The 18,454-nt window shown below is 39.1% G+C and overlaps 1 protein-coding gene across 3 annotated transcripts in view; it reads right to left on the bottom strand.

Moving 5' to 3' along the window:
• The window catches only part of HECW2 (HECT, C2 and WW domain containing E3 ubiquitin protein ligase 2), a 195,469-nt gene that overhangs the window by 55,642 nt on the left and 121,373 nt on the right, over positions 1-18,454 (bottom strand). For all 3 annotated transcript variants that reach the window (XM_026667978.2, XM_087949536.1, XM_087949537.1), the window contains 5 exons: positions 15,892-16,061; positions 13,933-14,075; positions 8,595-8,695; positions 3,657-5,009; positions 1,129-1,224 (listed from right to left, as the gene is read on the bottom strand). In XM_026667978.2, the coding sequence (XP_026523763.1) occupies positions 1,129-1,224; positions 3,657-5,009; positions 8,595-8,695; positions 13,933-14,075; positions 15,892-16,061 (1,863 nt within the window). The remainder of the gene's footprint in view (positions 1-1,128; positions 1,225-3,656; positions 5,010-8,594; positions 8,696-13,932; positions 14,076-15,891; positions 16,062-18,454) is intronic.

Below are 18,454 nucleotides of genomic sequence, written 5' to 3'. Positions count from 1 at the left end.
ATGTCAGATCGGTGTATCTGTCATTTCTTCAGTGGAAGAAGAAGGGGGAGGCTGATAAAGAAATCCTTTCTTGATATAACCTGAATATATTTAATCTTGTATCAAATTTGTATAACCCACACATGATACAATGGAGGAAGAAAAGCCAGATGGCCAGAACTATCACCTCTGAGAGGCACAGCCAGGAGATGAGAAGATCATAAAAATTCCTCAGTGAGATGTGGCCTGGGAATCTCTGAAAAAGATCGTTCTAAAAGGGGGGTGGGGGGAAATTAGGTATGCCCTGGGAAACTGAGAAAGATTGTTTCTACAAAAGGAGTGAGGGGAATTAACATAGTGGCTTTTTTTTCACTAAATACACATTGAGATAAGGGGAGGGGTTCTAAACTCCCTTATCTATCCCTGTATGCCTGAGAGACCTTAGACGATGCTTTGAACTCCTACATGAATTGTCTCATCTCAATAAAGGATTCCTTTTGAGACATTTGGTTTTCAGAAGTCCATTCTTGTTAATTGAATGGGAAAAGTTCTGTAGCCTGACACATAAAATGTGTTGTCATGTAACTATGCTGCTTAGAAATGGCAGCTCTGGTAGTCCCCAGTTACAGCTGTTAAACAAGAGCCTCATATGGCTGTGACTTCCAATTTCCTACTGACTTTTCCATTGACTTTGCTTATGGAAGCCAGCAGTGAAAGTTGCAAATTGCAATCATGTCATTGCAGGACACTGTAATGTTGGAAATCCAGGCTGGTTGCTAAGTGCCTGGATTGCAATCACATGTTTGCAGGCAGTACTGCACTGTCTGGAAATTCTAGGACTGGTCATAGTAACCAGTCCCATTCATTCAGCAGTATCACAGATTCAAACAGTTGTTGAATGAATGGTCTTTAAATGAGGACCACCTGTAATATAATTCCATTCCCAGTTAGAAGGACCTCACAGTGGCACCATCTCTAGGGAGAAAAAAAGAAAAATGGCGAAGCACACAATCTGTTTTTTTAAACAGGAATCCGATTACTGCCACTTCAAATTCTTCTGGGTGTGCTTTACTATGAAAAAACAAAAGAATTCCTTCATGTAGTCTGTATTCTTTATACTTTTAATTAAAACAAAAAAAAATTCCTCACTTGGTGGCAAAGCTTCATCCACTCTCTGGTAACGACTAACATCCTGACGAACCGAGGGAAGAGATCTCAGAGGCTGAGGACCATCAGGCTGAGAACCTAAAATCCAAAAGAAATACTGTGTAAACTTTCCACCAAAACATGTACAATATTTACGAATTATGTACAGGATTCTGAGCAGTTTACAAAGGTGAAAATAACAGAGTAATAATTTTAAACAACACAAAAGCAGGCATATGGGAAGGAGGCAAAGAAAAATTAGTAAAGTGATTCAAATTGGTGTCCTACAATGTCCTAGCTCAGCCCCCAAGGAAACAGCTTCATTTTTACAGCTCTTTTAATGGACAGGGGAGTGTGGACAAAGAAGATGATAAAAAAGCAGTGATCAGTAGAAAGGAAAAGTCAAAAGAAGTTAGAGAATGCACTGGTAACTCTTGTGATGATCTTTCTGTAATTAAGCACCCAAGAAGTGTTTTACTAATGCATCTCTGAACAGAAACAACTCATACCCTATATCTTATTGTTTTTATTTGTGGATAATTAAATGGTCCTTTGAGTAAATGAGAAGAAAATAGTAATTGTATTTATATACAATTACTTTATTATTTATTTATTTATTTGTTTGTTTGTTTATTTATTTGTTTGTTATTTATTTGTTTTATATATATATATATATATATATGTATATGTATATTATATGTATATGTATATGTATATGTATATGTATATGTATATGTATATAGTATTACATTGTCAAGAAAAGAATGCATAATCTCAGTACAAGAATTCCAGGTCATCATTTGGGGAGAGGGGTGACAAGATTGTAATTTTTATTTACTTCAGAATAAGCTATGAAGAAATTATGGAACTTCTGACCAATGAAACTTGGTTCTGTCATAGTCTTTATTCAATTTTTAAAGAAACAGAATGTGACTGGTCACAGAGAGGAAGTGGAAGTTCCTCCTAAGCCTGAGGTCTGGTGACTTCAACATTGGTTGGCAATATAATTCTTGGCATTCCCAGCCAACTTCTTTGGAATCTGGAAATTGTAATACCAACACTCCCTGAGGGACCAAGCAGGGGAAGGATGTCTAGCCCTATCCCTTGACCAACTTAGCTTGCCTGCCTGTCTGCCTTCTTCAATGGAGAACAAATGCCATTCAGTGTCTGAATGACTAGACAACACTAAACAGTGTAAACAAAAATCCTTCATCCTTCAGCAAAACACTAAATCCTGCCTGGATCGTTAGACTCATGCACTTTTGTAATGATAGTTACAATTCTTACAGATTCTTACAGTGCTTGCACAGAGATTAAAGATAAACATAGATTGGGAAAATATTGGTGTTGCTATGCAAACCAGTGTTTTATATTTGGACTGTATTTGTCAAAATTAAACTAGCTTGCCAAGGTCAATTGAATCAATCATGGAATGAAGATACCGTATTTGAAGCCCCTTCAAGCCCAGCCGAAGTCTCTTCCTCCTCCTCCCACCCACCCACCCACCCACCCTCCGCCCGGCTCGGGCGCTATGGAGGCCAATCTGGAGGTGGGGTGGGGGTGAGCGGGAGGGTCTCTGGCGGGCCGCTTCGCCCAGCCAGCCCCGAGCCGCGTAATGGCCCAGGGAGTGGGGGAGAAGGTGGTGGGGTGGACTGTGGCGCCCTCCTTCTGGGCAGCGGGGCGGGGGCGGCAATTTGCTCCTCCCGCTTCTCCTCCTCTTTGAAAGACCGGGAGGCTGTGCTTGGGGCGGGGGGATGTCCTCAGGAAGTTCCTGATGGGACCCCGCTGGGCAGGGCCACCCAGCTCCCGAGCTGCTTTCCAGGGTCCCCTTGGGAAGAAAAGGGTCCGGTGGGCGGTGGAAGAAGGCGAGCGCCCTCCTCCCGCCCCCTGTCCCGTCCGTCCCTCCTCTTGTCCCCTCCTCCTCCCGCAAGAGAGAAAGATCTGCCTCCCCTGCACCGAGCTTCCACCCGGCGCCGCGTCTCCCGGCCAGCGCGCGCTTGCGACTTCTGGGAACCGCCAAGCGACTTTAAAACCGAGCGGAGGCCAGAGATAGCCGGAATTACCCTCCACACCACACACACACACACACACACACACACACACACAGAGAGAGAGAGAGAGAGAGAGAGTGAGTGAGTTGGCAGCTGTCCATCCCCACCCTTGGAGTCCCGATGGCATACCACGCGGGGCTGCTCACAAAGAAAGGGAGAGGAATGAGTGCCAGCCTGAGAAAGGCGAAGCTGCCTCTCTAAAGCATTTTGGTGGCTTTGTAAGTTTGGGGGAAAGGGGTTGGGGGTGTCAATCAAGAATTATATCCAGAATACCCCAAGTGTTACAACTTACCGTATTTGCCGCGTATGAGACTCACTTTTTGCCTTGAAAAGCATGCTCCAAGTGGGGGTCTTATACTTATGCAGTATATAACAAAAACTATATTTTGAGTGGAAATGTTGGCCTGGCTCGTCTTATACGCCGGCAAATACGGTGGTAAGTTATCAATTATCTTACTGGCATTCTTTTGTGCTGATTACCTCCACTAGCTCCAGCCTCCTGTGAAGCAGCTCCTTCACATGATGCTGATGCACCTCTCATATCTTCCTCTTGAGACTGGTTATGTATAGCTGCAGCCTGCAGATTCTGTCTCCTCTGCCATATCTCTTCTGATTCATCACCATCTGGGAGTCCATCAATGTCAAACAACTGACCTTCCTCTTGAGCGCTTGTTACATGCACCGCAGGTAAAAAGGCCTGAGTGCACACAGCGTCCTGAGTTTCTGGAAGAGGCTCACTGCTGGAAGCCTCTGCTGCACAAGCACCCTCTTCTTCCTCCTGAGAAGAAAAGGCTGGAGTCTCAGGAAAGCGATTGCTTTCAAGGGAAGAGCAGCAAGTGTCAACGGAGGAGAGCTGGGTAGCTGTGCCTTCATTGCAAGAGCCATCAGCCCCTTCTATGTCACTTTCTCCCTCTGGCCTGGTGCTTGATTCACTAACACTCTCGGTATGACCAGCATCACTTTGTTCGGTCTCTGATGAAATCTGAGAAGGTTCTGATCCTTGATCAATAGATTCAGCTTCCCTGATTTCCCGCCTGCTCCCAGAAACTGACTCAGAAGTTCCAGTATCCACACCAGAGATGGGTTGCTCTGCTTCCTGAGGTACAGAAATGGAATTGCTTGCTAAATCTTCTAGACAATTATCCTGAGGAGTTTCAGTTTCTTGTCTTGCTATCTCCAATTCAGCAGGCCCATTGGACATCTCCTCCTGACAACAGGAGGATTGCAAAGGTATTTCTACATTGGGTGCTCTCACAATTTCTTCAGATACTTGGCTTTGTGTTACTTGGTTTGAGGAGCCATTTAAGAAACCTGCTTCATCATTTCTAGTAGTACCATTTATCATAATCAAACCACCACCATCGTCATCCACTGATGACTGGAAACCCAAACTTTGATGGAATTCATGTTCCTCTTCATCAGAATCAATATGAAGCATAGCATTAAGTCGTGTATCAGTAGGGAAGCTACTCCTCAATTTTGGGGATGCCCCAATAGTACGTTCATTACAAGCAGATGCCCCAGATCTAAGAAGATTATTTTGTTCTATTGCATCTAGGTAGTCATTCAAGGAGTCCTGGCGGCCCCTGGGAACTGAGGACCTTGACGTTGTAGACGCTGAATCCTCTTGATCTGTTTCTGAAGTTGTACTAGTCCTAAAAGAATGCTGCAAGATGGCATCTCCAGATGATTCTTCAAGAATTGGGCCATTTGAACAAAGTGGATGTGTATCATGATGTCCTGCAGGTACATCCTCATCATCAGAAGGGCTTCCTAAGTCCCCATTGACAGAGTTTACTCCAAGAAGGGTTCCTACAGTTTCTGGTGAAGCATCTACAATGAAAAGATAAAGACTGATTAGTGAAACGGATCCATATGTCTTAATTGTGAACCTTAACTCTCTAACTGACAACCTCAGTACAGCACTTTGTCAGTACAGAATACAGAGGATTTCTAAGCTATCAGTCTTGAATGAAAAATGTAAAGAGGAAATAGCACAGAAATTATACATGAAGAACGTTGGGTGAAATATATCATGTGAATAGATTTGTACTCCTATCTATGCTGATACTTATTCCTTTTCTTGCATCTACCACAAATCTTCAGACCATTCTCCAAAACCTAGCACTAGTTTTAACAGATTTTGAGGGTCCAAGTGGGTTGTATGAAACAGAAGCAGCACTGGAGACAGTTCTGTGTACAGAACTGTACTGATGAATTTCATTTAAAATTTCCCTAAATCTCCTTTTAGGAAATACTCTACAGTTATGCATCTAACACAAGATTTCAAGTGGAGCTCTATTCAATACATTCTGCTTCATCTGAGACTCCAATCCAAAATGAGACATGCCTCCCATCAATTAATGTTGGAGAAACACATAACAATAACTATGGAGATTCTCAGTCATCCAGCTCATGGTTGTCCCAAAGGTGCTTTTTCAAGAGGCAACTGGAGTTTTGGGTTTTTCTTTGAAGACTTTTCATTTCTCATCCAAGAAGCTTCTTCTTCAGAAGAAGAAGCTTATTGGATGAGAAGCGAAATGTCTTCAAAGAAAAACCAGAAACTCCAGTTGCCTCTTGAAAAAGCACATTTAAAGACATATAATAGTAACTTCTCTTTTTTCAACAGAATTGGACTTACTTCTAGAAAAATTGCAGGCTGCCAAATTTCAGAGTAATAGACAACAAAGCACAGTGATTAGATAGCCCCTAAGAACTGCATTATATGTGCTACAGTGGGGAGGCAGCAGTAGACATGGGAGAATGGTAAAGAGTATAGGAAGGATCATCACAGCTCTAGGTACCGTATTTATCGGCGTATAACACGCACAGGCGTATAACACGCATCTTCATTTTAAGGGGGAAATTTCAGGAAAAAAAATTTAAAAAAATTCTGCCTGCCTGCCTTAGTTTCTGGTTGTTTGGGAGCAGCTTCGGCTGAGAATAATAACTATTCGCCTCTTTTACTCAGCCGAAGCTGTTCCGATTCAACCATTAACGAAGGCAGGCAGGCAGGCAGAACGGAGCACTGCGGGCGGGCGGGCGGGCGGACGGGGTGGGGGTGGGGGAGAGGCGACAGGAAAAGCCCCCCGCTTCTTTGAAGCAGTTTCTTCCTGTGCTGGTGGAGGAGCGAGAGAGCGACTGAGAGAGCTGACCCAGAGAGAAGGACAGGCTTCGGTTGCTTCCTCCCTCCCCTTCTTTCATTTGTGTCCTTGATCCCCGATCCCAGCAGCATTCACCGAAGGCTTCTTAACATTATATCGGCGTATAACACGCATACATCATTTGCCCCCTATTTTCAGGGAAAAAGTGCGTGTTATACGCCGATAAATACGGTAATCAGGTAGCTATAATTAAATATGGAGAAAGTGCTTATATTGGGCTACCACATTAGTTGTATTCTCATATGTAACAATTATATAATTAGCTGCATGCAGTACCAGCATATCCACATAAATATGGTTCCCCAAAAGACAACAGAGACCATAGATAGCAAATTATTTTAGTGTGATTAGGAAGCAAACTTGACCTACTTCCTTATTTTCAATTCTAACATTTTAAGGAGGAGCAATCCAATTGTTTTGATCACTTTATAGGGACTCAACTTTCTAAGCTACAAAACCAGTTTGCACATCCTTAACCAAATATACTTTTGAATGCAGACGGCAATTTCTACTAGGTAAATAATAATTGAGGAAGAAAGGAGAAATTAAAACACAAGGTCTTGAATGTACAATTTAGGATCATATAAAGAATAATCCTTTGCAAAATAAAACCATAAATTTCTTGGGAGAAAATTGAATCCTCAAATTCTGAGCACTTCTATAGCAGCACCTAACTAAACAGCTTGACTATTACATATTTTGTTCATTAAAAAAGAGGTTTTGTACCATGATATAAAAACCAGTTGAACATCCTTTGGATGCACATAGATTAACTAACAAAGACTAAAATCTTACCATGTATTTCATACAAAACCATAAAAGGCATGATATTTAACAGAATAACTTAAGGAAGAGAAAGAAGGAGGGAGGGCGGGGAAGGGTGGGAGGATAGCAAGCTTATATCTATGAGTTGTTATAATCTTAATTTTTTTAAATAATTCATTGTAAATATAAGAAAATTTGGGAGCATTAATTCTAATGAAAAGCAAGGAATGTACAGAACTTATATTTAGTTAATAGTAATTGCTAAGTAAATTAAGAATGATTAGACAACAAAATGATTTTAATTAGATAGACCTATAAGCAAGTACACAAAGTAAAAAAGTCTGTTAAAATATCAACAAGTGAAATACTATAAATAAGCTTTCAAAACAGGAAATTTTAATGAAAGAATATGAAACTAATTAAAAGAACTGAGATAACATGACATCTCAAAGAAGGATGTACAGGCACTATAGAAGGAAGAATGACATAACATACAGGTAGCAGCATTAACACCACAGAAGACTTGTCCATTTTCTTAAGCCTCACAGGTTCAAACTTCTCCCAGATAACATGGCAAGATCCTGCTCTTAGCCAAATACAAAAATCTCCCCAGCTAAGATGTAACTCTGAGTGCATCTCGGCAACTTTATCTAAAATGCTTAGACTCTTCACAGCAGCCATTCATCAGACTCGAGATCCAAGTTACCATAAAAAGAGTTGCTAGCTGGCATTCTACAGACTTCACAGCAGAAAAAAAATATGGTTTTTTTTCACCCATATCTCTATAATGGAAGTGTCAGATCCGTGCAAATGCCATTCTTCAGCGGAAGAAGAGGGGGAGGGGTTTGAAAGAAATAATCCTTTTTGATGTAACCTGAATATCTTGGTTCTTATATTGAATCTGTATAACTTGCACATGATATACAACTGGGGACTGGAGCCCAGATGCCTGGAAACTTGTCACCTCTTGGAGAGACAGCAAGAGGAGAAAGGGCCATAAAAATTGAAGTTTTGAAAGAAACTTCCTGGGAAGCTCTTCTCAACTACGTTCCTAGAAAAAAGGGGGTGGGGGAATTAACATGTTACTTCTTTGTATTGACGAAATCCACACCGGACTAAGGGGAGGGGTTCTAACTCCCTTTATCTAAGCCACATGCCTGGAGGCATATTACACTCTGCTTTGAATATCACCTGGATATCTTCCTTTTGAATAAAGAATTCCTTTTGAAATACCCAGTTTTCAAAAGTTCATTCTTATCATTTGAAGGGGAGAGAGAGTCTGGGCCTTAGAGCAGGCTCTTGTCTTTCTCCAGCAAAGCTCTAGCATCTTCATCCCTAAAAGCTTTTTAGAACACACCATTGCCATGTTCATTAAATTCCAAGGTTAAAGATCCAAATTAATCAAAAGTTTATCCTAACACTCCATGCACACTATTCAGTCATAAAACTCTTATCAACAAACATGCTTGTAGTTACTTCAAAATCTTACCTTCATGAAGAGAAGATGTAATCTCTACCTTGAACTGAAGACATCCACTCACATGGTCTGCCGGTAACCTTCTACCAAGGTTATAGTTGAGAACCTGATCTCTGAAAAAGGGAATTGTGTATGAATATTTCTATTCTGCTTTCTGTAACTTTCAATATGTTTAACTAGCTGAGAAAAATGGGGGATATTTTCCATACATGTCACATACCCCCATTACCCCATTTGCTAGATTTGGGAGGAAAGGAGCATACAAGAACATAAAGTTGATAGTGAAGAAAATACTATCTGACTGAGCCAATAATTTTATTTTTTAGTGTTAAAATTCCTGGTGTAATTCAAACAAAAAAGATACACGGATCCAACTGAGGATAATGTCACTAAAATAGACTAATATGCACAATACTTGTGGTATTCTCAGAACTTGCAACTCAGTAACAAGCATCAGGATTTGATACAGTAATGGCTCCTCAGGAAAACAAACATGATTTTCATCAAGTTCTTCTCAGATTCAAATAAAACGTCAGCTGAAGAATTCCTAACCTCCCTTATTCTTTCTAGCCTTCATTTTCATGTCATAGCAAACATACAAAATGCTTCTTATGGACGATTGGGATGATGATGATATTGGATCCAGATCCATTATAGTCTCAGAGAAATCTGTTTTCCCACTATAGAAAACCCAATTAGGGCTGTGTTGCTGTGCTGTACAGGAGGTTTTAGTCAGTGGTGGGATTCAAATTTCTTTTACTACCGGTTCTGTGGGCATGGCTTGGTGGGCATGGTGCGTCTTGGTAAGCGTGGAAGGGGAAGGATACTGTAAAATCTCCATTCCCACCCCACTCCAGGGGAAGGATACTGTAAAATCTCCACTCCTTCCCCATTCTTGGGGGGAAGGTTACTGCCGGTTCTCTAAACTACTCAAAATTTCTGCTACCAGTTCTCCAGAACTGGTCAGAACCTGCTGAATACCACCTCTGGCAAGACACGAAACATTGTTATCTTAGCAATAATTCAATATATTCCTTCTTTTTCATTCAAAGTAAGAAACAGTTAAGGATCACTACAACCCCCTCTCTCACACACACTCTCCCTCATGTATGTACACTTGTACCTATATCTCTTCCTCTCTCCTTCCCTCAAGGAATTATTGACTCCTTGCAACTGCCTGGACTTGTCCCTGAGTTTTCCCACTGCCTCCTTCCTAGGGGCTGAGAGAGTGTGACTACCCAAAATCATCCAACTGGCTTTGTGAGTAAGGCAGACCTAGAACTCAGAGTCTGCCAATTTCTATCTTGTACTTTAACCACCACATCAAACTGGCTCTCTTAAACAGTATAATGCTATGCTAAAAAAGTATAACATGCCCTTGAGTATAACCAATAATTAGATGGCCACATCCATACAGTTCCCTTGATGTCACTTATGGAAGTATCTTGCCTTCCTCTAGTTCAGGGATGTCAAATTGGTGGCCAGCAGCCCGGATACATCACATGCAGGCCACGCCCACCCCAGTTCTGTGAAGGGGGGAAACGTTGCAATATGTTACATGATAGCAATACGATGCCACACGTTTGGTGCCCATGCTGTAGTTGTTATCCTGGTTTTTAGTTTCCTAATCTAGGTTGTGGTTACCAACGATGTCAAATTCTACTATTAATTAGGTCTGATCCTGCTTAGCTTTTGAGCAAAGACAGGCTTGACCTGAGGCTGATACCTGCTGATCATACTACACATATATTTTGTAATATTCAATTGGATTAGATACAAGATTGGCAAGAAAATTTTTGTTGAAAGATCAAGCACAAAATAAAGGAGAATAACAGATATAAAAAGATAAGACCAATCAAAATAATTTGATATTTGTATCTAGCACACCCAATACATTCTTATGTAAAACAGGTTCAACCACTGAAAATTTTATGAAGCATTAATTCAAACACCGTAGGTTCTTATAACATAGAAAAAGAAAAATGCTTGCAATTACATGGAGTTCAAGGTGAATGAATGAATAAATGACCATACATTTTTTAAATAACTTTAAAAAATAGGTTGAATAATTAAATGTTTCGCCATCTTATTTAAACATCCACTTGCCCATGTCTGTAATAAAGATATTTTATCATTTCCTCATCCAAACATATACATAATTTTATTTAGATACAGAATTTAACATGCATATTTTTCTCGTGCAGATGACCAACAGTGATACCAATATTTTATTTAATCCAATCTTACTGAAAAGCATAATATAAGAGATATCTAGCCATTTAACAATTCCTGATTCTGAATTTTTTCCACTTTCCCAACAAGGAATTCTCCCAAGGCATTTGAATTAGAGCTGCTTCTAAATGAATTAGAGCTGCTTCTATGATCAAGTCTAAAAACTGTGGAAAACAGACTAAGCCATGGCCACATTTTACTGGATGACTTAGGCTCTCAAATTCAATTAATATACTTTGCCTTGTATAAATGTTGATATCAAGGTAAATATTAGTTTATGTATTACTAAATGTAAATAATATTTATGTTATCAGGAATCAGATTCCTGATTCTTCCAGAAGATGGCTTGTATTGTACTGCAAAGAACTTTTCAATGTACAATTTGAACTGAATGTCATTTGGGCTGTTGTTAGCGATATGTATACTCAATGTATATGTACACTATATTCAAAACGTTTGCAGTATATTCAAAGTGAAACACCCAGTACCTCATGGAGCAATTTTGTGTGACCACAAGATGGCAGTCAAAATCTATAAACCAGACCAAAGTCACTGATATCTGAGAAAGCATTTTATGGATATATAAGAAACTCTTCTCATTAATCTTTTTTTAAAACATGAACCTAATTAGAATCCAGTCAGTCCTTATTAATGAGTATTTCAATATTAAAAACACTGTGCTGGAAGAAGTCACCAGCATCAGCTTGCAGATCATTCTAGCAAACAGTAATAAATAAAAAGTCTTAAATGATTAAATAAAGTCTTGCAAATTATTAAAGAATATCTCAAAATTTTACTAATTAATAATTATACTGTAGCATTCAGTAGTGTGCAAATTTATTAAAAACACATCTATTTGACAAGCACAGCACAATTTTGAATTTTAGTTTAAAATATAGATGCTGAAGCAAAAAATATAACATGAAAAAAGTTTGAAATTTTAGAAACTACTTTTTAGGACTTTAGCATAATATTTTTCTCCTACAGCTTTGACCCAAAGTTTAATGAAGAATCCTGAACGTTTTAGAAAATCACAGCATCTAACTGGCTCAGTGGGACAATCATTTCGCAGGGCAACATAGATTAAGTAACCTGTTCTTTCTTTTCAAATCTGCAATGTATTTTTCTTACCTGCATCAACATCACTTGGGAAAAGCTGATAACTGTTTTCAAACTGAATTTGTCTTTCTCCATATATGCAACGTATTATATTGCTGAGAAAATCTGTGGAAAAGGAGCCATTTGTTTACAAGCTGGTTTGATTCTTAATAGTCATGCAACAGCATGACAACACTGCGATGAAATAGAAATTTTGTAGAACTGAGGACAGGCAATATGTACACATGCCCAAAAGTCCCCAAAAGGATCTTGAAGGAATCTCGTCAAGCATTTGAGTGGTTGCAGCTGTTTCACAATTTCAGAGAGAAGATCCAAAGTGGCATTTCACTTACTAAACCACAAAGTGCTTGTTAAATCATGGATGTACTTCCACATGTATGTGTACAAGGCAGTGTGTGCCTGATTAGATGCCTACTGACAGCCAAGTGAAGTGTTCCACAAACTTCAGAATGTTCTCAGTCAGGTTCTTAATTTCCTAGTAGAAAGATATAGATCTGAACTGTATGCTCATCGGACCTATTCCCTGGAAATTTTCTTGTGCCTAAATAAAAGGTGGTACAATATTACATAAATAACTGGTTAACACTCTTGTGTTGTAAATCTACAGGATGCAATTCATCAATTAATTAAGGCACATTAAATGTGTGCCCAAGTAAAATTGTGTGTGCCAAACATGGTGAAGCAGCCATTCCACAAGTCTTATGGGAATTATATCAATCCCTCTAATGAATGCAGCTCATCCAAAAAGAGAAGCAAAAGCAGCACAAATGCAGAGCAAAAACAATTCTGGACTAATCACAGTAGGATCCTAACCTAGAAAGGATCTGAGTAAGGTCCTTCCCATTTCAGTAGAACACTTAATAGGCAATCTATGGAGGTACTGAGTAGCCTAGAGTTGCTTTGTGATCCTTATGATCTCTGTTGTTACTACTAATTAAATTTCTCTTAAGTATTGCATTTTACGTTCTCTGTTACAAGCCTTCTTTCTAATTAGTATGTCCCTTTCCTAGAATTTTTATGTAGGTATTCTATCTGACACTTCAATTTTTAAGGTATGATCGTTCCCAATCTGACTTACAATGCAACTACATTACATTAGTTTTTCATCCTATACAGCAGGGGTCCCCAACCGCCGGTCCGCGGACCGATACCGGTCCGCGGAACAACTCTTACCGGGCCGCTGGTTGCTGGGCGCCGCCATCTTTTTTGGTAAAAAGTGCTTCCGGTGAGCTTTTCCAGGTAGAAAGCTCACCGGAAGCACTTTTTCATCAAAAAGATGGCGGCACCAGCGCTTCGATGAGCTTTCCGGGTAGAAAGCCATTTCTGCCCAAAAAGCTCACGGAAGCGCTAGCGCCCGCCATCTTTTGGCGAAAAAGTGCTTCCGGTGAGGTCACCGGAAGCACTTTTCGTCAAAAGATGGCGCGCCAGTGATGCGGCGGCGCGCGCCCAGCTGATGCCGGTACCGGGCCGCGGCGTCAAAAAGGTTGGGGATCCCTGCTATACAGCAACATATCTTGAAACATATTAAACTTTAATATCAGCTATGTTTGATTAATGCCTTGCTCTACACAGTTGTTTAAGAAGCAAATTAACCCTAGAAATGTATTGAACTGCTGATTGAAAAAATAATTTAAAACTCACAAAATATCTGTAGAGGTTATATTAATATATTCTAATCTTACTGAATTTAATCTCATTTTTTCCAACAATAATTTAAAATATTTGAAAATATTTGAAATCAGACAATAATGTTGTCAATAAATTTGCACACTACTGTACGAACCTGAGTCTTACAATTCAGCATATTTTAATAAAAAAAAATAACTTGTCAAAATGGTATATGAGGGACTGTGTTGAAAGAGACAATATATAAGAATTTTTTTTAAGAATTGTAAATAAAGTTAAGTTGGCACCAAAACGTGTAAGTCTTTTATAAGAAAACAATCTTCCTTTTCCTTCTGATAGGCTTAAAGTGAACAAAGAAAACATATTCATTTACCCTATTGCATGTCTTTCCAATAGTCTCTGCACAGGTATAGTGAGTTTTCCAAGAAAACGCTTGATGATAGGACGACTTTTGGCAAATTTATCTTTGATTTCAATTTCCAAGACATCAGTCAAAAGTGCTACAAAAGAATATTTCTGCAAACATAAAATACACGTGCATCTATATTTCATAAAACAAGCAATGATGATAAGTATATCTATTATTTGTTCAGCAATATTTTAAAAGAATTATTCTTATACAAACATTATCAATTACCATAATCCAGATTTCATAAATATCTATTGGCAACTGTTTGACACTGTTTTGAAACAGAAAAGGTAGAAAACATTCAGCCACAAAGATTTCATATAAACATGAATTTAGTGATGTCTCACAAGAATACATCTCCAAAACGTTCTGTTTTGTCACCAATCTTTCCTTAGTGACTGAGAGCTGTCAGATTCTGAGATTAAAAAATGGTACCAATCTAAAATACTCTTACAACCATATTCATGACTAGGATTAGGCACTCTTGTTGGAATGCAATATTTCATTTTCTTCAAATATAACAGTTTTCATAAACAACAAACAGTTCCAGTTTTATCTAATCAGTGCACAAAACATTGTTCCAATCAATACCCTGCTGGATCATCCAGGCAGTTTCTAATAAATTCAGACAGGTGGCAATATGTTTTTTGGAAAACAGTGGTTTCTTGCTAAATATCCTCCTACAAACACCCCTCTTGTTCAATATGTTGCATATGTTAGATTCTTGAACACTGGCATCAGATAATTTAAGAATGGTCTATAAATCTTGTGTCATTACTCTAGAGTTCTTTGCAACCTCGCATATGATGCATCTTACTTTTGCAATGATTTTTGTTTGATAAATAAGTTAGGGAAAAGTGACAATGATACTGCATTTTCTCTATTTGTAGATTATATCTCTATCTTCAATTGATGAAAGCCAAAGTCTTTGACAATGGATTTATAGCACATTTCAACCTAAGAAACCATGGCACTTTTTCTGAGGTCTACAATGTCACGAAGAGCCAATTCCATGAGGGGTCACTCAACAAGTACTGTATATACTCGAGTATAAGCCTAGTTTTTCAGCCCAATTTTTGTGCTGAAAAAATCCCCCTCGGCTTATACTCGAGTCAGATTCCCCTCTGAAAAAAAAATGGTGTGGAGTCGCGGCCTCCGGCGGCAGCGACTCCCAACAGCCCAACCGGGAAGGAAGGCAAAAAGCGCTTTGCCTTTCCCTTCCCGAGCGGCGGGACTGGGGCGCGCGCGGCGGTAGTGACTCCTGACTCAGGGGGCCTCCGAGGGAGGGAAAGAGAGTGACTCCTGCCTCCCGCTGTCATCATCATCTTCTTCTTTTGGGTTAGTGAATCAATTAAACCTTTCATGATAGTGAGATCGTTTCCCAAATTAATTATTTTTATTTTTGAAATTTACCAGTAGCTGCTGCATTTCCCACCCTCGGCTTATACTCGAGTCAATAAGTTTTCCCAGTTTTTTTGTGTAAAATTAGGTGCCTCGGCTTATATTCGGGTCGACTTATACTCGAGTATATACGGTATATATGTGGAGGGGAGATTAGTAGGGAATGGCCTCTCAAACTCTCACCTGATTGTTTTCTGACTGACTGGAACATTTCAATTTAACCCCTTAAGAGGTTCACATATTTTCACCCCCCAAAATGGTGAATTTGCTACCTCCATATATTCAATAAAAACATTACCACAATAAACTCTGATCATATTGTAAATGTACTGCAGGATTACAGACAGCTCTAAAGGATTCATAAACTTTCTCTTTTCACTTTATGTTCAAGTAAATATCATCTAAAATTGCACTCTGCTTCTGTACCTAACATGAACCAATAGCTATGAGCAAGAACAGGATCATCTGGTGCCCAAGTAATCTTTACCACAGCTTTAAGTTTTCTTCAAAACCATTTATTACCTCTCTATGCCAAATAGGATTAGTTGTATTACTGATGATATTGGACCGCCTTTCCTGCCCATGGTGTGCAAATGTAGGAAACGTTTTCTTTTTTCCAGGCTGAATGGACATCTTTAGGTAAGGATCAGGATTGAAGAACATTCCTTTTTTAAGTCCAATGGCCCGAATGTCTTTAAAAGAAAGAAAGGGTGAAAAAAGAAGAACAGAGAATAACAATAAACAATAATACAAGAAATACAGGCAGTCCTTGACTTACAACCACAATTGAGCCCATAATTTTTGTTGTTAAGTGAGATACTTGTTAAGTGAATTTTGCCCCATTTTACAACCTTTCTTGCCACAGTTGTTAAGTGAATCAATGCAGTTGTCAAGTTGGGGCACAGCTGTTAAATGAATCAGGTTTCCCCATTGATTTTGCTTGTCAGAAAGTCGTAAAAGGTGATCATATGACTCCAGGACACTGAAACTGTCATAAATATGAGTCAGCCATGAAGTGTTTAAATTTTGATCATGTGATCATGGGGATGCTGTAACCATAATAAATGTGAAATACCATCGCAAGTCACTTTTTTCAATACAGTTGTAACTTTGAACTGTCACAAAACAAACTACGGTAAGTCGAGGACCACTTGTCCATCAAGCATACTTGCTAAAAATTATTTTTCCAACCTATCATTAAGCATTCCAACAACATAACACTTTGCTTTTATATAGATTTACTGGTCACACTAGCATGGAATTGTGAAAGCTGAACACATAACTGAAGGATACCATGTTGACTAATGCTGCTACAGAAAATTCACTGCTCGCATTAAAATGGTTTATCCCAGTAAGGTGGTGAATACAAAATAGAACCTTCTCATGGACATACTATACTGTTTGAACATATATGTCAAAGTCATACAAAATGATGAACTAGCATTATGACCTCCTGCTTCGAAAAAAGCCCCAAAATGGGCTGTACCCATTAGTAATTTGTGTTGATGCAGAAGAATAAGATAAGCTATCGGACAAAGAAATTTCGTGTTCAAAAAATGACTGGATCATTGTGCATGGAGAGGCAGGGAGTTGCCATAGACATCTAAATAATAACCATAGATTATTGAAGGTTCCATGAGTTATACTTGATGGAATGTAGAAGTTAATAAAAGAAAACAAGCATAACTAATCTATTGCTCAAGGATGAAAAATCTTGCTACAGATTAAAGCAGAAATGGAAAGCTATTTTGGCCACCCAAAATTACAAGAGATATTTTAGCACTAATAAATTGAATCCATAAACCCAAAGCAGTCTGGGGAAGGCAGAGAGGGTGAGAGATCCTCAGGTCTGCTCATAGAGGGCACCAGAAAGATGCACCAGGCTTTTCGAAGGCATCTCCTTTGCTTTCCTTCCCAACTGTTATTACTACTTTCATCTACAATTGTTACTTCAGCTAGAACAACTGGCTATGTAATTGGGCTATGTAATTCTCATTTTTTCAGCAATTGCTCTTATATATTTCTCCTTATCCACAGCCTTTTTCAATTCATCATTCTACCAAGGGTCTCTCTTCATAATCCTTATAAGCATATCACTCACAGTCTTCTGTGGCAATTCCTTATTTATTTATTTATTTAGTCAAAAGCTTACAATACAATAGAAATAAGAATAAACATAAGTTTAAATATAAAAAATAGGAACTAATAATTGGGGACAATAGGACAGGGACGGTAGGCATGATTGTGCGCTTATGCACGACCCTTACAGATCTCTTAGGAATGGGGTGAGGTCAATAGTAGATAGTTTAAGGTTAAAGGAGTGGAGGTTTGATCAGGTGACAACAGAATCAGGTAGTGAGTTCCAGACATTGACCTCTCTGTTGCTGAAATTGTACTTCCTGCAATCGAGTTTGGAGTGGTTTACATTTAGTTTATATCTGTTGTGTGCTCTTGTGTTGTGGTTAAAGCTGAAATATTCATTAACTGGTAAGATGTTGTAACATATGATTTTAGGTACTATGCTTAAGACCAATCTTAGCCGGCATAGTTCAAGGTTGTCTAAGCCTAGAATCTCAAGTCTGGTAGTGTAGAGTATTCTGTTGCGAACAGAGGAATGTAGTACTCTTCTAGTAAAATACTTCTGGACTCGCTCAATTGTATTTATGTCTGATATACAGTGCGAATTCCAGACAGCAGGGCTGTATTCAAGTATTCGTCTAGCAAAAGTTTTGAATGCCCTAGTTTGCAAATCAGTATTACCAGAGGAGAAGCTTCATAAAATTAGATTTACAACTCTTAAAGCCTTTTTGGCAATACTGTTGCAGTGAGCTTTGGCGCTTAGGATCATTCGATATGAGAACTCCAAGGTCCTTGACAGAGTGAGGGTCATCAACAAGGTCATATCTGCCTAGCTTGTATTTGGTATAAAAAATTTTTTTTTACCAATATGTAGGACAGAGCATTTGTTGGTCGAGATTTGGAGTTGCCAACTGTTAGACCATTCAGACACATAATCAAGGTCTTTTTGAAGGACGGTAGCATTGTCGGTGGTGTTGAATAGTTTTACATCATCAGCGAAGAGGAC

Source organism: Notechis scutatus, chromosome 1 (assembly GCF_049901735.1).
Source record: "Notechis scutatus isolate UNSWTSFEM ecotype Mainland chromosome 1, rNotScu1.2, whole genome shotgun sequence".
Lineage (NCBI taxonomy): Eukaryota > Metazoa > Chordata > Lepidosauria > Squamata > Elapidae > Notechis > Notechis scutatus.
Note: the sequence above shows the minus strand (reverse complement) of the source record. Positions and strands in the feature narration are given on the sequence as shown.